The sequence below is a fragment of the Lutra lutra genome, chromosome 6, assembly GCF_902655055.1.
Source record: "Lutra lutra chromosome 6, mLutLut1.2, whole genome shotgun sequence".
Lineage (NCBI taxonomy): Eukaryota > Metazoa > Chordata > Mammalia > Carnivora > Mustelidae > Lutra > Lutra lutra.
This window is the reverse complement of record NC_062283.1, coordinates 52,245,961-52,271,370: the sequence shown is the minus strand read 5'-3', so window position 1 is coordinate 52,271,370 and position 25,410 is coordinate 52,245,961. Positions and strand designations below refer to the sequence as shown.

General features: G+C 40.0%; 1 protein-coding gene and 1 long non-coding RNA gene across 6 annotated transcripts in view; one reads left to right on the top strand and one right to left on the bottom strand.

The window, feature by feature from the left end:
- The window catches only part of LRRC1 (leucine rich repeat containing 1), a 130,070-nt gene extending 104,737 nt beyond the window's left edge, over window positions 1-25,333 (top strand). For all 5 annotated transcript variants that reach the window (XM_047733943.1, XM_047733942.1, XM_047733944.1 and 2 more), the window contains 6 exons: window positions 2,196-2,314; window positions 3,865-3,948; window positions 13,646-13,761; window positions 20,217-20,389; window positions 21,649-21,785; window positions 23,641-25,333. In XM_047733943.1, the coding sequence (XP_047589899.1) occupies window positions 2,196-2,314; window positions 3,865-3,948; window positions 13,646-13,761; window positions 20,217-20,389; window positions 21,649-21,785; window positions 23,641-23,799 (788 nt within the window). In that variant the 3' untranslated portion in view covers window positions 23,800-25,333. The remainder of the gene's footprint in view (window positions 1-2,195; window positions 2,315-3,864; window positions 3,949-13,645; window positions 13,762-20,216; window positions 20,390-21,648; window positions 21,786-23,640) is intronic.
- Window positions 4,503-24,066, bottom strand: LOC125102608 (uncharacterized). Its single transcript, XR_007128161.1, has 7 exons — window positions 23,916-24,066; window positions 23,821-23,885; window positions 22,867-23,022; window positions 11,910-11,985; window positions 10,598-10,893; window positions 8,683-8,736; window positions 4,503-5,687 (listed from the first exon to the last, which is right to left on the bottom strand). It is a non-coding gene; the product is annotated as an uncharacterized LOC125102608 (long non-coding RNA).
- Window positions 25,334-25,410: the final 77 nt, after the last annotated feature.

The window sequence follows — 25,410 nt, the reverse complement described above, 5'->3', positions numbered from 1 at the left end:
TTCTTGATAGGCAAGTATTTCTGTCATCCTGGTTCAGTAGCAGTTGTAGGTATGATTACTTCTAAGTGTCGACTCCTCTGTCTCTTCTGCATCTTGTCTCCATTGTTTTCAGTAGAGATTAGTCTGAATAATAGATAAGTTTCAGTCATGGGAGCAGTCTTTAAGAAATTTTTATGTGAGCATCCTAAGTAGTTAATGAGAAAGTGACTCTGACCTCACTACATGACCTAGGGAGGAATGGTGTGTTTGAGTTGATCCTTTTTTCATACGTTGAGAATAGTCTTTTCCTTTAACCATTGTCTGTCATTTCCTTTAAAATCAGTTAGTTCAGACATTTCCTTTATCCTAAAGGCATTCAGTCCTGTGTGAGAAAATAAACTCAAGGAAGGTATAAACAGACGTGGACCGAGAGCTCTACCATTGCGAAGCCACTTAGAGGTTGTAAGAAACTATGTTGAACCACAGTTAACAAAGTGTTGCTGTCTTTGACCTTTGTTTAGCTTTTATTCAAAATATCAAAGCAGGTTTCTGAAGGATTTTCAGTAGTTGAAGAAGCTCTAGGACAGAGAACCACTTCCTTTCTGATGTTTGGTCAAGATGAAAGCAATATCTGATCATAACAACTGGGGAGGAACACAGACGTTGTCTTTTGGTTCGGCCTGGGTGGAAAATTGATGGGGATTTTGAGTCCAGGTAGAGATGGTCGGTGAGAATGATACTTGGTATCCAAAAATAGTTGTAGCAACTGGGGATGTTTTGTTGCTAGGCATAGGAAGTAGGAAGTGTGAAATGGCTGACCTCAAGCATTTGAGAGGCCGTCCTGTAGAAGAGAAGTCGATTTGTTACTCCATCTTCTAGTTCAGACAGCTATAGGGGAAGGATATAAATGAAATATTGGTTACAAATTAGTCTGGGCTGCTTAGTGAAGAGATGAGCTCCCCGTAACTTGAAGTGTTCAGGGAGAGGCAGCAACACCACTTGCCAGTAATACCGTTTTTTGTGTTTTTTTTTTTTTAAGATTTTATTTATTCATTTGACAGAGAGAGATCACAAGTAGGCAGAGCAGCAGACAGAGAGAGAGGGGGAAGCAGGCTCCCCACTGAGCAGAGAGCCCCATGTAGGGCTCAGTCCCAGGATCCTGAGATCAGGACCTGAGCCGAAGGCAGAGGCTTAACCCACTGAGCCACCCAGGTGCCCTGCCAGTAATACTGTTAAGGAGACTCCTCAGTTACAGGGAGATCTGTCGATTCAATTCAGTGTGCCCTGCCCTGTGGAGAAAGCCTCTCCTGCCGGTGAGGACAGGTGGAAACTCTCTGGAGACAGTGTTAGTAGGTTATTGACTATGCTAAACAAAGAGCTTATGACTCTGTTAGTTCTCCTGCCCTGCTGTGTGGCAACACACAAAGCAAGTTAATTTTTTCAACATTTTTTCTTCAGCTTTACATTTCCTTTAAGATAGAGGCCATTTTCTGATTTTCCTGGGGACAGTGTCCCCATGCCAGCCTCTCTCAGTAGATATTGAAGGCTATCTGTTTTGTAGGATTATTCCTTGAATTATGGTTGAAAATGAGAATCCAAAAGATTGAGGATTTTCTTCACTCAGTGGGGACATTGAGGAAGCTGTGCTCACCCCATTCCTGTTTTCCATCGCCTGCGGGCACCACCAGAAAATCCACTCTTTCTGCCCTGAGTGAAATACACTCAGTTCTTCATGTGGCATTTCAAAGGTTTCCATTTTATTCTGTATCTCTAGAGCCATTCATTTCAGAAGTCTTCACCAAGCCACTTTCACTCTAGGTGATAGAATAAACCACACTTTATTTTTTGTTTTTAGTGAGGATGATTCTTAGAGTAAGATGAAAGTCTCTCTCCTTTGTACATGAAACATTTCCTGTCCTTAAAGATCTGTCAAGAGCTAGTTATTTGTTTTTCTATCAAGTTTCTGGCTTTGATACAATTTTTTATGTAGTGACTTTTAAAATGATTTGTTTCTGATTGCTAGCTGTTTTTGATGTTCCGATAAAACTCTCCACCTTTAGTGATCTAAATGAGAAAGATGTGGTTTCATAATGTGAAAAGCTGGGTGAGGGGGAAAAAAAGTAACTATTTAAAACAAAAAGAACAGCAGATAAGAGATACCAAATAATGATTAGGAAGACAGTTGTAACCTATGAGCTGAAATAATGCTTTTACAGGAAAACTAAAGAAATTGTCGATCTTGAAGGTGGATCAGAACAGACTCACACAGCTGCCAGAAGCAGTTGGGGACTGTGAAAGCCTCACTGAATTAGTTCTTACAGAAAACCGGCTCCTGGTGAGTGTGGGGTACACATTCAAATGGATATGTGTCGTGTGGTTTCTGTATCAGAAAGGCTTATCAGGGTAGGTTCTACTTACTCATAATTGGGGTGGACTGTGTGGAAATTTTATTTCTTACATCTAAATAAGGACTTCAAAGCAAATGCAGGGCATAAAGACGACTGGCTTTTAACCTGCTTCAGTGAAGAGAATGGTAGTTAGGCTCCGCTGACAGAGGTGTCCAGTGAGGGGTAGGGATGAGCCCATCAGTGGTTGTGCTGATGCCTCCACCATGGTGTCCAGGGTCCGCCAGGGGCAACCTTCTCTCAGGGTTCTTCGAGCAGATGGAAAGAGAGAAAAGGGGAGAAAGTGGTGTTTGGCTGGGAAAAGCCTTGGTGGGAATAGGGGCAGGGGGATGAGTGCTCTTTGGGGGCTGAGTGTGGAACTGAGATCTTACCCCACCCTGGAAATTGGGGGTGGCAGTGGCTGCAGGTGTCCACACTTGGGCTGGACTTCCCCATTCTCCCAAGGGCAAAGCTTTGGTGTCAGTCACCTGGTCGTGGTGCTGGGGGGATCCGGATGGGCAGGATGACAGTGGATCTCTGTTGCTTCTCCCTTCCTGCTGCTTTCTCTGCTTTCCTCAGGCTCTCACTGATCACTCTATCCTCTCTTCCTCCTCTCTTCCTTGTCTTGTAGCAGCTATGTTTGCTTCAGCTTACGTTCCTACCTTGCTCTTTCATTTTGTCACTCTGTTTCCTACCTTACTCTCCCTGCTCCTTTTCCTCTTCTCTTTTCTCCTTTCTTTATAAAAACAATAAGCAAGGCTCTTTAGGTGGAAAGAGCAGAAAGATAACACGAGTGGGTAGGACAGGGAGCTGGTGCAGGAGCCAAGCCACATCTCTCCTCTAGCAGCGTGGGCATCCTCCTCTGGTGGGTGTCGTGGAAGTACCCAAATCTTCTCATGCTAGTTTATGGTTTTAGGCTTACAGATATTTATCATTACAGAGGTAAACATAACATTCACCGCTGGCTTCTAGCAGAGTGTTGAAGCTCTCCCCTCCACCAGGGTCCTACCTGATTCCTAGAGTGCTTTGTGTACCCGACCCCCCAACCCTGCTTGCCTTGCTCCTGTCTCCATGCCACCTTCCCTTCTGCCGCTTCACAGCACCCCGCTTTGGATTCTGGTCCCCCCAGCCCTCTGGCTTCCAGGTCATCCAAGCCATTCTCCCAGTGTGGTTCTCAAAGGTGCAGGCAATAAACGATGAATCTTGAGGTGCAAATTTTTACTTAGGTTGAAGAGCATTACCTCTTTACTAGGTGTTTCTCTGTTTCCAGGCCCATGCCTTTGACTCCATTTCATTGAAACATACTCTGGTTTTAACAAAAATATAGAATATTTAATTTTACATCTTCCAAGTGAGCTTTGACCTATCTGATATTCAGAAAGAACAATTATGTCTCTTAGTGGATGAGATTATATTCTTTAAATCCTTGAAAAGATCTGTTTTACTGTGAGTCATGTTAAAAAAATGTATTAAATTAATAATTAAAATGTTGTTTTAACAGACTTTACCTAAGAGCATTGGAAAACTTAAGAAGTTGAGCAACTTGAATGCAGACAGAAATAAATTAGTGTCTTTACCAAAAGAGGTATGTGCTTTAAAAAAACAATAATGATTATAAAGAAATAATAGCACACAGGAGATCAAAAGTGTCATACATTTTAAAAGATTTAATGTGGTGCTTTTTAAATGTTATGTACTCTCATTTGTGAGCATATAGATGGTTGGAGGAATTATATCAAAGAACCATCAGCAGTGACTTTAAAGAGGGTAGGCAAGTCCAGATGACTATGAGCATTTGAGAAAGGTGAGTTGATAGGATTTAAAAGTGGGAGAGATTTGACATTTCTGGCTTTGCCATACAGAGAACCATTGACAGAAACAGGTAACTTGGGGGTTTAGCAGAGGAAGCAGATAACGTTGGGTCTGAGTTTAATGTGAAATTAAACTGCTTCCTAAGCCACTGGAATTATAAAAGTGGATCTTGATGCAACCCTTTTCTTGGACAGAGATTGATACCGAGCAGTGTTCATATCTGGGAGAGAACGAACGAACTCTTCACAAAGGCATTCACATTGAGGGAGGTGAATGGGAAGCTATAGCCAGATTCTTAGGAATTTTTTTTCCCTGTCAGTGATCCAACCAAGAGAAGAGCCTATCACCAGGCATTGTGGGGACTAGTTGTACAGATGTAGAGGCACTTCAGTCCTGGCAAGGGAATTGCTGAAAACAAGGGGACCCAGAGCAGATGAAACAAAGACGCATGTGTGATATTTAACAAAAGGCTTACCTTCTATTTAGAACTAGGGGAACTGGGAGATGGGTAGTTGATTTTTTTGTTAACCGTTAGCCTGAAACTCAGTTCAGCTGCCTTTCTTACCCCCATCGAATGTCGGTGAGCCCTGTCCCCTTTGTTAGGTCTCACATGAAAAGGTGTGATATCGTGTGATGGGATCCCTGGCCAGGCTCAGTGTCCTTCCTTTCTCTGTTTTGACCCTTTCCAACATCTCTCTTGGGATAATTTTATTTGTTTATATTTTTTATTATTTTGTTTTATTTTTCTTGGGATAATTTCAAATCTACCATCCCACCAGCCAGAACTTGCGGGTTCTTGTTTTCCTAGGGCCCTTCCCAGGGTGTCTGAGCTTTGCTTGGCTTCTCTTTCTCTCCCCTCATTGTGGCACTACACCCACTGTCTCCCAGTCTTCTGCCCGGGCAAGACAGCCAACATTACCGAAAGGAAGCAAGGGAGGGTATTTATCATAAATGTGACCATATTCTGACCCACCCTTACTCTGAGCACTGGCACTTAAAGAAAACTGTTCCCCACAGAAAGACTTCAGTACACCTCTGCTAAACTGGGACACAAGTAAGAGATTCTGCCAATCAGAACATTGTGGTTCTGGTCTCACAGTGATAAACCAAAACACAGGGCTGATATTCTGAATATTGATTTTATTCTTATTGAATGGGTAGCAGACTGGACAGGTAGACACGTGCACAGAGAAGTAGAAAAGATTTCTTAACTTTTTTTCTAGATGCACGTCCTGTGCTCGGTGCTGTCGTGTTTGTTAACTCCCTGAATCCTCACAACAGCTTTTGAGGTCGTAAGCCAGAGTTCCTCATTTTCCAGATGAAGAAGCTAAGGCCGGTGAAAAGCCTTCCTTAGCAGGCCTCACATAGCTAGCAGTCGGTAGAATGGGCTCCAGAGATGTGTCCCCCGACAGCCTGCTCACTATTGTTCCACAGGCCAAGGAAAGCATGGCCACTTAGGGCATACAGACGCAATCCAGCCTTTCCACATGTGGCCCTGAGGTAAGACAGGACCTTAAGATGGTAAAGAGAGGTCAGACAGTCTTTCGTTTGGACGTGTTATAAAATTAATACATTTCAGGAACATTTTCAAGGTTAGTGCTGAAGAGAGCACTTGGGAGTTGAATGTCCATCTCCCAGGAAGTTTCCCCACGCAGTTCCCTATGCCCCTCTTCCGATTCTCTTGCAAAGGAATACATCCTAAGCACAACTTTAACATTTTGTGTAAAATTACTGCCATCATGTTAGCATCTGTCCTCATGTGAGCATCTGTCCTCTTCACATTTTAAGAGAATGAAACCCAGGCTTCAGATGGATATACCCACCATGTGCTGTGTGTCTGTGTAAATTTATTAGAATGGCATTTCATGATGTGGGAAGTGGACATGGTATGAAAGTAGTTCTAGCTTTAATGCATTTTAGTTCGCTGTCACATATTATCTGCTCTCCTTGAAATTGTGATTAGTTTTCTGGCATGTAGAGTCTGATAACTGAATAAAGTCTGAGCCCTTTCCTGTAGCTGGGAGAGGAAGCAGAGAGAGTTGAGCTTTTTAGGAACTGGCTCTCTTCTAACATACCTTCATTGCTACTCATGCACACTCACCTCCCACGGTAGGAAAATGCGCTGAGCCCATGCCCCTAATTCTGCTGTGGGTTACAGTGGTGACCCTGTAGAAACGGCTGCTGAGTGCTTGCTGTTGACCATCGGGGCTGAGCAGCCGGACCACTGCAGGCCACCTGACTGTGAAGTGTGTCATGTTGGTCTGCATAGCACAGCTGTGCCATGAGTCTGTGCAGTGCGTGAGTGTGGTAGGCCCCGTAACCGCGTGCACGCGTGCGTGTGTGTGCGTGTGTGTGGAATCGGGGAGCGGGGCTGGGCCTAGGGACTACGTGTATGTGTGTGTACTTGCTCTGCCTCCAAGCTTGATACCATTTGATCATATCCTGTACTTTCCATGATTGGATTCTGCACTTGCAAAACTCTACTACTCTCTCTTGAACAATCAAGTTGCATGCATGACACATCTAAACTGAAATGCTGACCGATTCAATATATATGCCCCAAACCCACAGTTGTATTAGTTGCGATTGGTCTGTGTGCCATGTAGTTCTTTCTATTTTTTGTTCTTCTTTAATTTGATACTAGTGTATATCATGTTTTAGAGCACGGCCCCTTAGTCTCTGGCAACAATTATTTGGTTTTTTTTGTTTGTTTGTTTTTCCCAAATGAGGGAAAATGTACTGTGTGGGTCACAATTATAGATTCTGTTTGTGTTTTGTGGTGTTATTTGTAGTAAACGTTTGCAAATCAATGAATGTCTCTTGTTTTCTTAATTGTTAGCTGCTTGGAAATTTAGGAAAGTCGGGTAAACTTGTTATCTTGTAAGTATTGTTCAGACCATAGTTGCATCTCTAACTTCCATTTTGCTTCTTAAATGCATGAAGATTTCAAATCAACTGACTGCTTTGTGTGTTCCTCATTGTAAAATATTGGACATTTTCCTTTAAACGCAGTTTTGTTTTTGTTTTCTTTTAAATGACTGCATGGCCTGGAACCTTATTTTGTTATGTGTTTGTCAGTTGTCAGGTTTGTTCAGATTGTTCTCTCCCAAAAGAATGCTTTTCTGTGAATTACATTTTAAGTTATTCAGAAATTCCAAAAGGCATAACGTGGCAGCTCATCTGTCTTCACTGAATTCCAGTTTGTCAGCACAATTCTCTCTCTAATGGAAAGACTAGATTTGCTTTATTTGCTACATGTGGCATGCTTCTGATTTTTCAAGCAACTTAATTGTGTCTTTTATTTCTCATCCTGTCATGTAAGTGTGTATGCTTCTGGGGGAAAGAAGGCTCCCTAAAAAACGCATGTTTTTGGTGGAGGGAAGAATTAAAAAGAGACCGTGTTGTGTGATGCGTGGACAGACAAGAGAGTTAGTTATGTGTGATTGTGGGTATGAGGAAAGAGAACCAGCAACTTCATAACATTCCCCAGCCAAATCTTACCTTTGAACAATCTGCACCATTTAAAGAGTTTCTGGCTGGAAGAAATTGAGCATGTGTCCAAGTTTAGAGTCTAGTCTTTTGTCTCCATTAAGTCAAAATGAAAGTGATTCTGACTTCATCACACTTACGCAGTCAAAAGATAGGATTTACAGATCATTCATCAAATCTTGTTTTTGTTTTTAAACAGGCACTCTGTAAATGTTAATCACCCATAAATATTTTGATTTTCAGAGAGAGAATTCGTTTTATGAATAGCTTTCTGTCTTCTTATTACAATTTAGTGTAAACTTCCATCATATTCTAAAATGGATTATTGCTAAAAGGGGTAAGGTAAAACCTAAAAATACAAGAATAAAACATAGTTGGCCACTGGATTTCAAAATGGAGAAGGCATTTCCAAACTTGAAAGTGGAAAGAAGTGTTAAAAAAAAAACAAAAACAAAACCCAGTTGATAGATTTGTCTACATGAAAATTAGATTTCTGATCTTCAAGAAGGTAGAGACACCCTGAGGGCCAGAGGACACTTAGAACATTACAGATTAAGGAGGTCTCGCCTCACTCTACTTGAAATGCTTCCCAATGATTAAGAAAAAGAGGTTTCCACTGGAGAAAAGTAGACAAATTGAAGCAAAGAACCCATCACAATAAGCAATAAGTGATTCAGAGAAGAAAAAATAGAAATGATTATCAATGTGAAAAAATTTTAGCACCATCAGCATTCACAGAAATGTTAATGGAAACTTTTTGACCTATGAACTTGTCAAGATTAAAAAAAAAATGATGCCAAATGCTGGCGAGGGTATGGGAAAATGCATAAATGATAGGGAAGTATAAATTATTACATCTTCTCTGGAAAGGAACACAGTAATATTGAAACCTTTGAAAGTGTTCATACCCTTTGATTCTGCAGTGCCACTTCTAGGGCTTTGTCCTAGGAACACAGTTGTGGTACACAGGAAAACCAGGCAAAAGGCTATTTCTCATGTAGATGTAGGGGCAACTCACATGTGGCCGGCACTGTGCTTTCCTCCATATCCGTGTCTAATCTTCACAACAGTCCTGTGAGGTATAGGTAAGTCGTTATCAACATCCAAAAGACCCGGAAACCCAGACTCAGCTACAGTAACTCGCCCAAGATTACACAAAATGGCAGAACCAACTAGCAGTGTCTTAAGTGGGAGATTTGTGATTTGTAAGACATCTGTAGAATGAAATAGTTATGTGGTTAATAAAAGTCCTTTTAGAAACATACTGATGTGGGAGGACATTCCTGATGTCATATGTAAACAGAAGTGCTGAAGATCATAGTGTTGCTCCTAATTTCATCAAAGCATGTGTGTATGTGTGTGTGTGTGTGTGCGCGTGTATAAAATTTATATGTAAAATATATATATATCTATATATATATGAAATCACTATATATATATATATATATATATATATATATATATATATGAAATCACAAATGCGTGGCAATAATACTGAAAGATTGTACTTTAGAATGTTAATACCGATTATCCCTTTGGGGTAGGATTTGGTCTTAGATTTTTCCTTGTGCCTTTACATGTGCGTATTTATGGTTTTTATTTTCCAATCAACATAACTTACTGTTTTATAATTAGAAATGAAAAATGCTGTAATAGTGGATATTTTGATGTCAGTGGCCCAACAATTCAGAAGTCCCAAAGCCACATGATTTCCAGAATATTTATGAAATAGGAACATTCGAATAATATGCCACAGATGATGGTGGGAAAAGCAAAAAACAGTCTTTGCTTTCTAAAATTACTCACCATATTATTACAGCTCAAATTGTATTTTCACCAGATATCGCTTATTGTTCGTTTCCCTTTCTGCCAGTGAAATAAGGGTTTCATTCTGTTACACAGAATATTAAAAGGCCAATACTGAAGGAAAAATGAAAGTTTCTTTACACTTGGGGCAGGTGTTCAGAAAATGGAATATAGGTAGGCTATGATGACTAGTACAGGCTTTTCTCTTTGGATCACTGACTATCTCCTCTTGAATAATGTCACCTCCAGGCAATTAACATGTAGCACAGCTGACCCGACTAAGGGTTTGCTCAATGACCGGCAGGTCCCATCTCCTCCAGATGGGTTAAATCAGGTCCAAACAGTGAAGGAAGGTATCATCTGGAATTAAGATACACAAACCAGCAAAACAAAGATTCTCAGCTACATTCTGTAGTTCTCCAAGTCCAACCCCTTGTATTCTGGGAAGGTACTATTATGTGGTTTTAGGAAGTATAAAAATATCAGCTTCCTACATAGATGGTAATAAGTTATTTAAACAGTGACTCTGCTTCCCAGAATTTCTAAATGGTACAGGCATTTTATTCTGACGATCACTAAGGACCTGGTAAACTACCTCCTGGACCTGAGAGAGAAAGCAGAAACACACATGAGCCATATGTATCCTACAGTACTGAGATCACACCGGTGCTTCACTAGCAGTAAAGTCACAGTGTATTTATCCCTAGTATTTAACACAGTGACATTTTGTCATTTTGTCACCGTGATGCCTCGCAAGGGAGAGATTTTTAAGAAGGTCAGGGATGTTCTGGGAGGAACTCAACAACGTCAGCACACTTCCAACAACACAGCAGGCACACAAGTGTTGACTGACCTGGTCCTTTGGATCCAGGACTTTGACTTCTTGAAAAGACAATAACCATCATATTGGTTTGCCAGCCACATTTACTAGACCAGGTTTTATGATAGTTGCTAAATTGTGTTTGTGGTTTCATTTAATTGAATCCTGATTGTTACTTTTGGTTAAAGTAACATAGTCAAACACACAAAACACAGGATTGAGCCTCAGGTCCAGCCCAGGTCTGTGTGATCCCAGAGCATCCATTCCAGGGCTCCATGTTCCCCTCTGATGTCTGTGAAAACTGTACCTTTTGAATTATGGTTTTTACTGCTTAATAATCTTTTCTCAAAGCCAAAGGCTCATGCCATCCCTTCCTGGATGATTTGGAAAAAGGTCTCTGTTTGTGCACTGTTTTGCCTGGGATGGCGCGTGCATCTGAGGGTGATGAAGGCGTCCCGGCACACTGGCAATAACACTCTCTCTTTGTGGGCATTGTTTCATTGTTTTCCGAAACCCTTCAACAATGGAGATCAGGAGGTCACTCTGCCTGCTGTGACAACCCAGAGTGCCTAGCAGGCTCTTGCATACAATTGTTTTCCACTCCTTGAGGTCTCAAATGGATTTGAGATTAGAATGGGAAAAGAAAAAGAAAAAATAAATAAATGAGATGTAAACACAGTACATAGCTCACGCACTCCACTGAGAATTCACATTATCCCCCTCCCAGAGTCTTAAGAGGTATTTACTTGTCCAGAACTTTTATTGCTTCAACAGCTATTAGAGCCCTCTCTGACCCATTTTAATGAGTTAATTTTTAATAGGTAATATATGTACATGATACAAATTGAAAACGTTCACATGCTATAGTATTAGGGGCCCAAACAGATATCCAACAGGTGGCTGGAGCAGTGGACAGCTTCATGACAAAGTGCCCACAGTTATGATGCAATCTCAGTTCTGTACATGCTCCAGTAGTTAATTTTGCCATTGTGAGGGTTGTCTATGTGCATAACTGCTTTGCCTCCCTGGAGTACAGATAAATCTTATTGTGTTAAAGCCAGGCCAGGATGATAAGGTTAAGGTGAGGTCCAGCCTTAGCCCCATGCTGACCTGGAAGACCTCCCACATGGCACACAGACCCACCACTGAACCCAGAGCCAGTGCATGGGGAGCAGAGTCACGGGGGGTTCCCCTCCATGAAGAACTTGGGGATTTCTTCCCATGAATAGATCTTTGTTGGGATCATCTCAGTTTATCAGAGAAAATCTAATCATATCTATCCTCTATCTTCATTCAAAGCTTAGATTCCTTCCATAATACTCCTGGGCATCTGAGTAAAACTAATGATTCCCTTCCTCAAGAGGGAAGAATGCCAAGCCCCTTAAAGATCCTATTGTAGATCTCTTTCAGGGCATGATATTGGGGCCCTGCATTTTTAAAACCTAAGAGAGCCCTCTCTAATGATTCTTAAAAAGAGTTTTGTGGTTTTCATTTCTACACATAGAAGGAGATATTAACTTCAAGTAGCAGCCTTTCACTAGTAAGTAAATAAACATAAGCATATAAACATATCTAAATGAGAAAAGTTGATGAGTGGGTAGGATGGGTACTGTACTTACCACGCACTGTGGTTATATGGACATGTGCAAGTTAACTCAGTGAAACAATCTGTCAGAGGGTTTGTATAGACCATAACTGCAAATGAAACACAGAGCAGTATATCAGTGTGGACTGTAGGGTTTGGGGAAGACTCGATGGTGTAGAGGATGTTTCGCTACTTCTGGACAGTTGATAAGATTTAAAAGGACAGAAAAAAAGAGCATTTCTGTAAGACACAGTGGAATCAAAATGTTACGTTTTAGAGGGTAGTGAACGCACCACTTGGTGGGATGGGAAATGTGAACACTGAGAGATCATGGAGACAATCTAAAAGCCTTTCTACATATCTGGGTGTAATCCATTTTAGACAAATGTTAGTTCGTGTTTTCTTACATGTTATTTTTCTTTTACATCCATTATGGTTAAATACTGTGGTTAAATACATGATCTCAAGTCTTTATATTAACTCTTAGGGGAAGACATAGTAAGATTGTTCATGAAGGTAATTATGTAGCAATTTCATAAATATGCATTATGCTTTTTTAAGGTATATACATGTATTAAACATATGTATACATAGAAAAGGGTATAAGATGTACTCAGATATAATTGAAGATGCAAGTCTTCTGCCTCTCCTCAAGTGGGAAGCTGTGGAGTATTTTTCCATGTGTCAGAGAGACATCAATAGGTTCCTTCATAAGCCTTTGCTTGCAATCGCTCTGGGTCAGGATAGTGAGTACAGGAAGAATGTAGTACTGGATGGAGTCCTGCAGAATGTTGTGTCTGAGATTGAGTTATTTTTCCATCCCTTTGGTTCAGCTTTCCTGACCATAGAAACCCTGGCCAGTTTGCTCAAGAGACTGATTCAGTTCTTTTGTGCTTATGTTCTTTTTTTGAAAACCAGGCTCATACAAAGCTCAATTATCTTTGAATCGCTGACTTTAAAAATAAATAAAAAAATAGTAATCAAATTTGTCGTGGATGTAGATATCGATGTTTCTACAAGCATTAAGTTTACCAGATTAATATGTGTATTTACCACATTCAGTTTTTGCTAAAATATTATTGATTTTGTGAAAGGGAAATGAATAACATATTTACTAAATTAAGCTGTGAGTGACCAAAAGTAGTTAAAAGATGTATAGTAGAAAATTAATGTACTGTATTATCTATCCAGTATCCTTTTTTCCCTCTTTCTTTTTTCTTTTTTTGTTTTGTTTTGTTTTGTTTTGTTTTTTTTAAATGAACTGGGGACACTGGGAACACTGGATTTAATATAATATAATGGGCAGGTCTTTGAAGGGGTGTGTATATATCATTCTTGGCCTTATTTTTGAAACTTAGAATTCTTAATATACCAAATAATATTTACCAAATATTACCTATATTACCAAATAATATTTGTCTGGACCTGGGTAGCCTAGTTAACATATTTAAAAAATACAATTGCATTAGATAGCAACGGAAAATGACTTGCTTTTCAGAATGAGATTTTTTTGAACTGTACTGTTTATTTTCTTGATTTAATTTAGAACATATACATTTAATGCATTGCTGAGATTTTTATGAACTTACTGGACTACTTAGTGTTTTGTATGATTTAAATTAATCATAGTTGGTCTCAGTGAAACTTAAAATCATGTGGTATCATTTTATGTGTCCTTTTCATGCCATTTGACAAATAAGATACTCCAGTCCCACCACCATCTTTCACAAAAAAACCTGGAAAAAAGTTGTATTTTCTTTCTCATTGTAGATTGGAGGGTGCTGCAGCCTCACTGTATTCTGTGTGCGTGACAACAGACTAACTCGGATACCTTCAGAGGTGTCGCAGGCCACAGAGCTTCATGTCCTGGATGTGGCAGGGAACAGGTAAGCATGTTCTGGTTTGCTTTTTTTGAGAAAAAGAACCAAATGTTCATTCACCCCAACCTTTGTCATGTGTCTTTGCCATCTTGCCTTTGCTTCATCTTATAGAATATGTACTAATTAGTTGAATGACCCAGGACCCAGAAAATTATTAATCTGAGAGCAGGAGTGATGGAGCTGGATGGAGTAAAGAGGTCAGGGATGACCTGAGTGGGAGGCACTTTGACATTTAAGTAGACCCTTCTGTAGAAATGCTTCCCAGAACAGCAGTACAGTGATGTGAGGGAAACAGTGCTGCCTGAGAACTGGGATACTTAGGTTTTACCTTAACTTTGTAGCTTTTGTAAGTCATCGTGCACCTCTGGGTTTCCTTATCTGAAGAATGAGCTTCAACAAGTTTGAACTATATTTTAACCAGGGATCTTGATATACTTTGCTGGTGATTCTGAACCCCCTGAAACTGTAAAAATTATATTCGGGGGCACATTTCTGGCCAAAGGATCTCTGGCTAATGTCAGAATCACCAAGTGGTCATAATCAAAGTGAAGAGCGACCCATCTGGTATTCCCCAAGGTCACAGCAGTACAATTTTTCAAGTTGTGCTTGAGAGGTCATGGTAGACCACTTCCTGGTTTTGGAATATGCCTTCTGTTCACCTGTGTAGAATATAGATTTGTTTCAGCCAGTCTGAACTAACTTCGTCACCTCAGATTGCATGTGCCCTTTCTTTCCCTGGAGCCTAGCCCAGCTACTCCTTCTGCCTGAGACCCTCTTCTCTGATTCCCACTGCTGTTTTCATTTTCTCCAGGGAGCTTTCTTTGTATGGAGCCTGCTTCTTTGAATTCCCTCTAACATAGGACTCACAGCACCATATAATAATTGCCAGCCTATGCGTATATGAATGTCTAAACCTTAAGTTGTGTGATGTCAGATGTGATATCTGGGCCACTGTGCCTTTTATCCCTGCACAGTGCCTGGTACATGATAGAACCTGGTAAATATTTGTCACCCAAATGAAAATGTTAAAAATGTTAGTTTTGCAGAGTGAATAGGTGGCCACTGCGAAATACCTTGTATCACAGGCTGCATCACCAAAGGAATTTTAAAAATGCTTTCAAGTGTTACATAGTTAGATAGGAGGAAAAGTGCCCAGCCAGGGGAAAATGATCAATGATTTTAAATGAGAGATAGCAACAGCGGTCGGAAGAGTGTTTGGGGGATTGTGTGCTAAGTGCTAATTAACTGGTCACTTAGGTCAGACACAAGCCACCGTTTCTCATGCTGGCCAATGGATTGTAGGTTGTGGCGCTAATAAATAGCAGGACTCAGTGAACCTTAGTGGGGGGCCCACCATTTTCAAGTGAAGGCTTTTAGGACATCTTGATAGATTCTTAAACCACTGACTGGTTACTAGAAACTCAGGATTAATTTGAGTTGAGTGTTGACTTTCTGCTGAATGGAGTCTCATGTGCAGCATAAAGCTTGGGAAGGATTGTTCTTTCCTAAACTCCAGCAGTAGAAACTCAGTAACTCCCAACCTTCCAAGACTCTTGCCACACCTGTGAACATGAAATTGCATCATTAATTCCTGAGCAGAAGATGGCTCTGATGCCTGAAAACTGTTTTTCACATGAGTGAAGGCTCTAATCTCTAGTTCTCAGAAGGGAAAGTTAAATTTTTATTATGCTTGGGCTGGGGTGGAGAAAACCCCATTAAAAAATAGAGTTACGTATCTGTCATCTGAGTCAGTTTAATGTGTCACATGTATATACAGATTCATAACCAAATTTTAAACCTATTAAAATATTTAATTACTACTTACTTAAAGTATTAGTATAGAAACTAATAAAAAAAGGCTACAATGTCAGCTTTTTAGCTTACAGAAATGTTACACCATGGGAAATCATACCACATACAACAGAAGTTTTGCCTCTTCTCTTAAGCATGTAAAAATAGCAAATAACACAGACTATATATTAGTTTCCACAAATTTTCTTCGACATATTTGATAGGGTAACTTATTATAAAATGCCACTTGGAAACCAAATATCAAATCTTTTGGTACAGTAACAGAGAAGATGTCTTTTATCATCAGCAACCCATGGACACAGAATCCATTTCCTTAATTCTTACTCTTTCCCATAGGACTATCCCCCCCACTACACAATATCTAGTATTTGAGAATCTTTGAGGGAGAGTAGTACCAAATACTAGAAACAGTGGCTGTCAATGGAGAAATAGTTTGTACCTTTGAATTTTACAATCCCAAAAATTAAATTTAAAAATATTAAAACATATTACTTCACAGCTGTTAGAGTGGATGTTATTTAAAAAAAACAAGATAACAAGTGTTAGCAAGGATGGGGAGACAAGGGAACCTTTGTTCCCTGCTGCTGGTGGGCATGTAAATTGGTGTAGCCATTAGAGAAAACAGTATGGAGGTTCCTCAAAAAATTAAAAATTTAACTATCATATGCTGTAGCAATCCCACTTCTGGCATATAGCCAAATGAAAGGAAAACAGGATATTGAAAAGAGATCTGTGCTCTCTTGTTCACAGTAGCCAAGATATAGAAACAACCTAAACAATATCAGCAGATGAACAGATAAAGAAGATGCGGTATGATACATATAATGGAATATTATTCGGCCTTAAGAAAGAAGAAAATCATGTTATTTATGACAATATAGATGGACCTTGAGGGCATTATGCTAAGTGAAATAAGTCACACACAAAAAAGACAATCCTGTATGATCTTACATATGAAATCTAAAAAAGCCAAACTCCTAGCAATAGAGAGTAGAATGGTGGTCACCATGTGCTAAGAGTAGGGGAGGTAGGGAGGTATTGATCAGTGGGTACAAACTGCCAGTTACCAGATGAGTAAGTTCTGGGGACCTAATGTATAGCATGGTGACTATACTTAATACTGCCTTATATCCTTGAAATTTGCTGAGAGAATAGATCTTTGAATGGGCTACACGCGCACACACACACACACACGCACATGCATGAAAAGTGGTGATTATGTGACTGGATGGAGATGTTAACTAAAACTCCACTGTGATAGTCACTTGGGAATATATAAATGTATCAAATCATCTCAGGTGCACCTTAAAATTACACAATGTTACATGGCAATTATAGCTCAGTAAAATGGAGAAAAACTATTAAAAGGCAAAATACAACATAGCAGTGTACTTGTACTGTGGAATAGTAAGTAGTTAGAAGAGTGACATAATTTCTCTGTGTAGTAACACAGGATGCCCATGGTACCAAGTAAGAAGAATAGCTATTGGACATAACACAGCATTCTCATTTTTGTTTTTGCTTTTAAAACAACCTATCTATGTATTATAACAAAACATTAATAATAGTTCCCGTAGAGGCAGAGTGGAGGCCTGAGGTTACAGGGGGCTTTCCCTTTAGATATTTTAGTACTAGTTAAATTTTCCCACTGATATGTTTTCTCTACATATCTTTAAGCAGTTTTGAAAACTTGCTGAGAACTAAAAATTCTAGTAGGAGGTAAAAGATGAAACATTCAGTTGTAAGAAGCATGCAACTATAGGTCGAGTCAGTAGGCCATGTGTAGTTGTTAAGTAAATTTGACAGCACAATTGCTACAATAGTGCAGAGGTGGGGAAGGTCACCTCAGGTTAGTTGGTCAGGGATTTAATTGGAAATGAGAGACATAGCTCATGGTATGGTTATTCGTTTGCTTTAGTCCTTGTACCATTGATATAAATAGTAACCACAGGCTTTTTATTTTGAGGGGATGTGGTCCTTAATAAAACAGGGAGATGTGAGATGTGTACAAATAGGGCTGTGGTTCCTTGTGTTGAGTCTGCAGTATACAGAAGGTACCAGAGGTGGTGTGCTCAGTTGGCAGCAGCCATGTTCAAGCTGGCACTGATTCTTGATGGGGAAACTGGTGTTCCAGACAAGTCACTAATCTTATATGGCTTGGTTGAATATGATTATAAGATCTGTTGTTGTAGAGACTAGTAGTTTATTTTAACTTTTATCTTATGATTTGCTATCCTTAGAAGCTGTTACTTATTATTGATGCACTGTTTAGTGTTTTATTTATGCCTTTGCTTTATTTAGCACTTAGCTGCAAAGCCCATTATTCTGAGAAGATACAATGACCATGTTTGAGTATTTGTGTTTTGTGCCAGTTTTCAAATCTCAACTATTTTTTTCTTTATGCTCTTATGATTAAGAAATCTAGAGATATTGACTGTAAATTTCTTGTGTAAGACCCTGAAACTTTCAAAAGAATCATCCCTTTATTCATTAAAATGAAAAAGAGTTTAAAGTACTTAACGCTTTCACAGTGTGCTAGGATATTGTTTTAAAAAAATCCCTGTCATCAGATCTGGCAAATACACATCTGTCTTTAACTTCCTTACATTTGGGTAAATGTGTGACAGCCTTTGGGCAGAGGCAGGAATAATTTTTTGTATAAGCATAAGAGATTTCACTTTCTATCTCACTCAAAGACCCAACATCTCAGAATAGGAAGTGGAGTTGTAAAGGCCTGCTTCCTCAGATCCCTTGGGCATCCTTCATGGTGTGAGCCTATCACTGAACTCGGTAGATTCTGGGATTTAAAAATATGTATTTCTCACTCAGTTTGGCCCTTATTAGCAAAGTACTAGAGTGTATGATACACAGAGACTTCTCAAGGGTACTTTAACATATGCAGGTCTCATGGATGCATTAATTCTAGAATCTAACTCCCACCTAAGGTACAATTCCACTGACTCAGTACTGCACCCAGTACGTATGTGTGGGATGGGCCAACCTTTGCTGGACTAATTGTTAGGAAAAGAAAATATTTTGTCATCTCCATAACTAGTATATTGGAAATATGTTGTAAATGATATTAATTTGTTCTTTGGAAGTTTGTTAATAATGCATTTGTTGTTAACACTCCACGTACTCTTTGATAACTTTTGCTTCATTTGTTAAAGTAACAACATTCTGTGCTTACATTTTATTTAGATTAGTTTAATAATATTGGAGTACAACTTCTCTTCATATCCCTACATAGAGTTCGAATTAATTTTCCTTAAGCCTGCTCATTCAGAGTGGCATCTATGTCTGATAATGCAGTATTGATTTCTCAGTAAGTAAGCTGTACATGTAGACCTCCCACATGTGTTAAACTGGAGACAGGTATGCAAGTTCATAAAAGAGCTCCAACAATACATGCTGCCATGTGATTTCTTTACGGAGTTCATGGGCCAAGGATTTCTTTAAGAAAATGTGCCTTATCTTGTGGCTCACAGAATGCAGCCAGCTCATTACTGTCCAGCTTGTAAAGTCACTGCTGAGATTATAATTTAATGCACATGGAGCCATCTTTAGAGTAAAAATACTTGATCAAATACAACCTTAGATTCATTAAACCTTAAATTCCTGGTATCTGCAGAGGTTTGGTTGTTTTCATAGTGCATTAGTAGACTTGTATAAGGCATTGGTTTTTACTAAAGCAGTCTTTTCACCCCCAGCCGTTGTTAGCATTTTGAGCCAGATAATTCTTTGATGTGGCGGCTCTCCTAACCATTATAGGATATTTAGCAACATCCCTGGCCTCTACCCACTAGATGCCAAGAGTACCACCCAGAAATGTCTACAGACATTGCCAGATGTCCCTGAAGCAGAAGCGTCCCTGGTTAAGAACCACCGCACTAAAGTAGTCTTTTGGTGAATATAAATGTACATGATTCCCGGTGCTGGTTTTTGCTAAATAGAGTTAACTAGGTGCAGTCACTTTGTCAGACACGTGTGCTAACATTAATATAGAATTAATCTTTAGGTGTCACATTACAGTTTTTAAAGTGCCTTAATACATATGATCTCACTTGAAACTGAAACAATGTGAAGTGGACATTAACTATCCCATAGGAGTCTGGGGAAGTGGAAGTTTCTAGAAACTAGAAGATACAAGCTTAAGATGGATACCTAAAATAATCTCCTTAGACAAAGAAAATGCAGTGCAGGAAGAAAATGTTTTCATCTTTATTATAACTGCCACTTAAACTCTTCAGCACCCCAGGAATCTCCTTCCACTCTTCCTCATTTTTGCCAGGTGCTACTGAAAACAGGCCTTCGTCAAGGAGGCTGTTGCCATTGACTCGGTAAGAACTCCTGCTACTGTGTCCTTCCATGGTCAGACTGGCTTTTTTTCTCTTTAAATCGAAACCTCCTAATGTTTTGCCCTGTGGCCAGAGGTGTTGATGAGAGAGAGGACAGCAGAAGCACAGTGACAGACCGAGTGTGCTCACAAAGAGTACACCGAGGGTTTTATTATAAACACAGTATCTTGTTCCATGTTGAATCCAATCCCAGGAGGTTCTTTGTAATGTTTTTATTTTCTTTCTGTATTGATAGGAATTGATGTAATTATAAAATCTGAGACCTTGATGTCTTCTTTTGCTTTAAATTAGGCTGTTACATCTGCCTTTATCCCTGACTGCCTTGAAGCTGAAGGCTTTGTGGTTGTCTGACAACCAGTCGCAGCCCCTACTCACGTTCCAGACGGACACAGACCACACCACAGGAGAGAAGATTTTGACCTGCGTCTTGCTTCCTCAGCTGCCTTCTGAACCTACTTGCCAAGGTGAATTAAGAACAATATTCACATGGCTATGAGAATTAGTAGGAGCTAATACCTATCCATAAGACCTCTTACTCCCATGTGCGTCTGTAATTTGTCTAATGTGCCCCTAGAGCCAGCCTGGGGTGAGGTCACTGTGGATGTCCTCTGGGAAGGTTCTTTCCTCTGTACCTTCAAAGAAAAAGTATCCCTCACACCTGCTTAAACAGCCTTTTGTATTTGAATTATTGCTAAGACTGAAAACACAAGTACTCTTAAAAAAGTTGACAGAGTCCCTTAAAATCCAGACTGGTGGTTTAGAAGATTAGTATTGAACACCACTGACAAACAGGTTTTTTTGTTTTTTGTTTTTTTAAGATTTATTTATTTTACAGAGATAGAGCAGGAGTGGGAGGGGCAAAGGGAGAAGGAGTGCAATCTCAAGCTAACTTCACACTGAGTGCGGAACCTGACTGGAACTTGATCTCACTACCCTGAAATCATGACCTGAACTGAAATGAGGAGTCCGTGTTTAACCGAATGAGCCACCCAGGTGCCCCCAATGACAAATAGTTTTTAGGCCAGTCTGTTATTTTAAGTCATTGTATCTTTGTTTTATAAATTATGTGTGGTTTTAAAAAATATTCACACTAACATCAAATTGCCATTATAAATCTGCTGAGAGTTGGTTTTGATAAAAGAGAACTAGAGTGCACTGGGAGAACAGGAATCCCCTAGGTGGAAAAGCCCCAAAGCCATTTTGCCAATTCCAGCCTTGTTAGAGGAGCTTTTAAGACCCCAAGGGGAAGACAACAGAAGTGTTACTAAGGAAAGTATTGGAGTCCAACATGTTCAACTACATCAGTGTCATGAGAAAGGTTTTTTGTCTTGTCTTTTTAAGTAGGCTCCATACTCAACATGGAGCCCAACAGGGGGCTTGAACTCACAACCCTGAGATCAAAACCTAAGCTGAGATCATGAGTTGGATGTTTAACTGACTGAGCCAAGCAGGCACCCCCTCACCACAATAAAGTTTTTAAAGTTAGCTTATAGAAAAGAATTGTGAAAAAGGATTCTATAACTTATGATGACATTCTGTGATGAAATACTAAACATTAGTTTGGCAGATATTTTATATGATCTCAAATAGAATTATGCAACATTGAAAAGAAACGGTAACCCTGTCCTAGATTCTTTTCTTTTTAATTTTTTTGAAATACTACATAGCAGTTACCAGTCACACAAACTCAGGTTCCCCACTGATGTGGTCTTTGTCATGACAGAGAACCTCCCTCGCTGTGGGGCACTCGAGAGCTTGGTGAATGATGTCCCGGATGACGCCTGGAATGAGCGTGCAGTGAACAGAGTCAGTGCAATCCGATTTTTGGAAGATGAGAGAGATGAAGAAGACAATGAAACGGTATGGAAATGGAGATTGTTGGCCTCCCTGAAAATGCAAAATCTAAAAGCCTTCTAAGACCAATAGTGGCACCTAATAAGGATTTCTTTTAATTTCAAATTGTCTGTTCTCTGCTTAGCCTTCAGCATGTGAGAATTTTTTAGAAGACAAAATTAGGTTTCTAGGTACTGATTCACCAAATGTATATAAAGCAAATGGACCTTTTGGGATTTTTTCTTGGAATAGTTTATACTCTTGTTCCTTATTTGTGATAGCATCCTTTCTTGCCTCCAGTAAACTGGGAATTTGCTCTGGGTTTTTTTTTCCCCTTTTTTATTATTATTTTTTTAAGATTTTATTTATTTTTGCAAGAGAGAGAGTGTATAAGCACTAGGAGGGGCAGAGGGAGAAGCCGACTCCTCGCTGAGCAGGGAGCCCCAGGCGGGACTCAGTCCCGGGACCCTGGAATCATGACCTGAGCCCAAGGCAGATGCTTAACCAACTGAGCCACCCAGGCACCAGAAATTTGTTTTCTGTTTTTGTTGTTCTTGGTGAATGAAGTCTCCTCCCCACCACCATTTAGAGGTGTATGGCAATGACTCCATTTGCACTTCAGAGTGTTACTTGGCTTACCTTCTGTGGAGCTGTGCTTCTCTCTGTCCTTCTCTCTGTCCTTTATGTAATTAATCATTCTTCTCTTCATCCTCAGGCAGAGTGCTTATGATCTTAGTTGGGTTTATTTACAAGTTTTCATACAAAAATCAGGAATAGATTTGAAGGTATTACTTAGCCTTACTCTATCCACACCTTAAAAATGTCTGTCGGCCAGCTGATGTCTTCAGGAGTCTGTGACAACTCTTGAAATATTATTACATGTTAACTTTGGCTTCTTAAACTCCTTTTGCTAATTGAGATTTTCATAAGCAGAGCTAAGAGGGAGTACCTACAGCCCCCAAAGCAAAGGGTGGCTTTTAAATGACTGCTGTGGTGTCTGTTATTCCAGCTGTCACCAAATGGGATTTTATCTTTACAGTAATGGAGCACAGAATGGGAATTAGGCACAACAAAGTGACTTCAGCAGAAAGGAGTCCTCAGTGCTTACCTCTTGGCTGGCCGGAGGATGAGGAATTCACCGGTTCTTTCACTGTCTCAGTAGTGCTCTTGGCTGTTGTGTCACCGTACTTTAGGCTCCTCCTCCTGAAACTCCTTGGACAGGCCATTTATAGACAGAAATGCTGTCTTAGGAGCCAGAGAGCACCTGCTAGGTCAAATAAGAGTTTTTTTAAAGATTGTCCCTTCCCAGACACTTCACTCCCAGCACTGTGGCCTTTATTAGAAAAATGTGAACTCTCTTTAGTAAATACAAATAAGACACATAGCGGCCAAGAAAAGCAGCTCTTCTCTCTCTCGCTTCCCTTTTCCTTCCACTCGCGTGCCTCCGTGTTGAAGGAAGCCAGATCCACTTCAGGTAGTGGTAGACCACTGCAATGATTGTAAGTTAGAATTTGTTTACTCCTTTATCTTTTTCTTTGTTCACACCCCACACCAACATCTTAAAAATCTTTGTTTCCTTGCCCTTCATGGAACTTAATTTTTATCTTATGCTAATCTTACATTTTACAGAGTATTCTTTTATTCTGAAAGTAACCCTTCTAAGTGGACCAGTTGAGGTGCCCGTGACACCCTTCATCTCCCTGAGCTGCCAGTGAGCAGCTGAAAAGCAGCATGCGGGGCTCCCGAGGAGGCGCTTCTGCCCCCTCCGAGCGCCTGCATCCCGAGAAGGGAGGCTTTGTCCCCCAGTGCCCCTACCTTGAAGCTGCCTGTTGAAAGAGTAATGACATAAAACCCACACACTCACTCCCCTGCTTGTTTTCAGAGAACACTTCTGCGGCGAGCCACTCCACACCCAGGGGAGCTAAAGAACATGAAAAAGACAGTGGAGAATTTACGGAATGACATGAATGCTGCTAAAGGACTGGATTCAAACAAAAACGAGGTCAATCACGCCATTGACCGAGTGACCACTTCTGTATAGAACTTCACCTCCGAGTTTTACCTCCCGTGTCTTCCCCTGCTGTTGAGATCCTGTCTCCTCCCCAGGAGCCGCGCGTGGCCCTGGGGCTTCACCAGAACGTTGTGCGTGCCCGGCACCGCCCTGGAACGTGTGTGCGTGCCCGTCACCGCCCCGGAACGTGGGCGCGTGCGCATCACGGCCCAGGCCGCATGCTGGGCTGCTGCTGTCCCCATGGAAGTGCCTTAATCCGGCTCCTCAGCCAGCCAGGGCACCAGTGCGCCCCCGGTATGCCGCCTCTCCCCTGACTTCCAGTCATTTGTCATAAGTAGAATACACTACTGTAAACACCTGACCTTTGTTTCTGTCTTATGTTGGGGTAAGGGAGCGCAGGAAGGGAAGTTTTGTTGATCCTCCTCCCTCCCATAAAGTGCTGGGACATTTTGAGCCCAAGTTCTCTTGGACCTACTGATGAGAGAGAGTTTTATGTACGGCGCATAATTGATCCTTTTTTAAAAAACTTTTTGGCAGCTCAGATGGTGTAAATTTAAAAATTTTGTATAGGTATTTCGTAACAAAAAATGTGTATTTCTTTTTTGTTATTTTATCTTGGAAACGGTACATATTTTAGCATTTGTGCAGGAAAAAAAAAAACAAAACAGTCCTAAAGTATTTGTTTTCACTTGTACCACCCACTTGTGCCTTACTGTATCCTGAATCATGTCAAACCAATTGTACGCAGTGGCATCGATGAGCAGTGAGATGAGACTAGGAGTGTGGTGCTTTTAAAGCAGTGTTGGATTTTAATCAGTAATCTACCTGGTGGATTTGTTTTTAACCAAAAAGAAGAGTTACCACCAATTTGTAAATTTTATCAGTAGATTTTTTTTAAAAAGAGGAACCAAAGGATTAGACTGCTAATATTTCATGTCTTACACTTTAACTTTTTATGAATGAGTCTCTCGTAATGAGTGCAGCATCTGATTGTACCTGTTTGGAAGGTATATGCCATTTGTAAAATAAAATAGAGGAGAAAAGCACAAAAGGAGAAAACTGGTTCAGAAATTCAGTGGATAAATTAACTATGTACTGCAAAAGAAAGTATGATTTTTATGGAAGAAAGCTTTAAAAGTTTTATATTGAGATATAAAACCACAATAAAGCAAAATAACCATATTAGAAATGTTGCTATCTTTGTAAGTGCAATTTAATTTGTAAATAGAGTTTGAATCAAAGTATAACAAATACTTGCTTCCAGTTTTAATTTTAAATCTGTTAATTTAAGGGGCATGGGGGTATGCTTTGGTATGTTTCTGTTGATTTCTTTCCCTTTTTTTTTTTTTTTTTGGTATAATGTCATAAAAAGCAATGAAAGTACCAGACGCTATGTGATATCTAGGAAAATCATGATACTCTTGGTTTTTTGTTTTCTCTCCGTGAAATAAATTCATCCTGGAATTAACGATACAACTTTTTAAAATTAATTATCACCTTCTGTGTTCAGATGTAGCTGAGTTCTTTGGCGATGTGCTCCCACCCATTAAATATCTAAACTACTGGTGAGTTTTGAGTTAATTGCTTGCCATTGTGCCACACAGCACAGACCCCAGAAGTGCCTTACTCTTACTAATAACT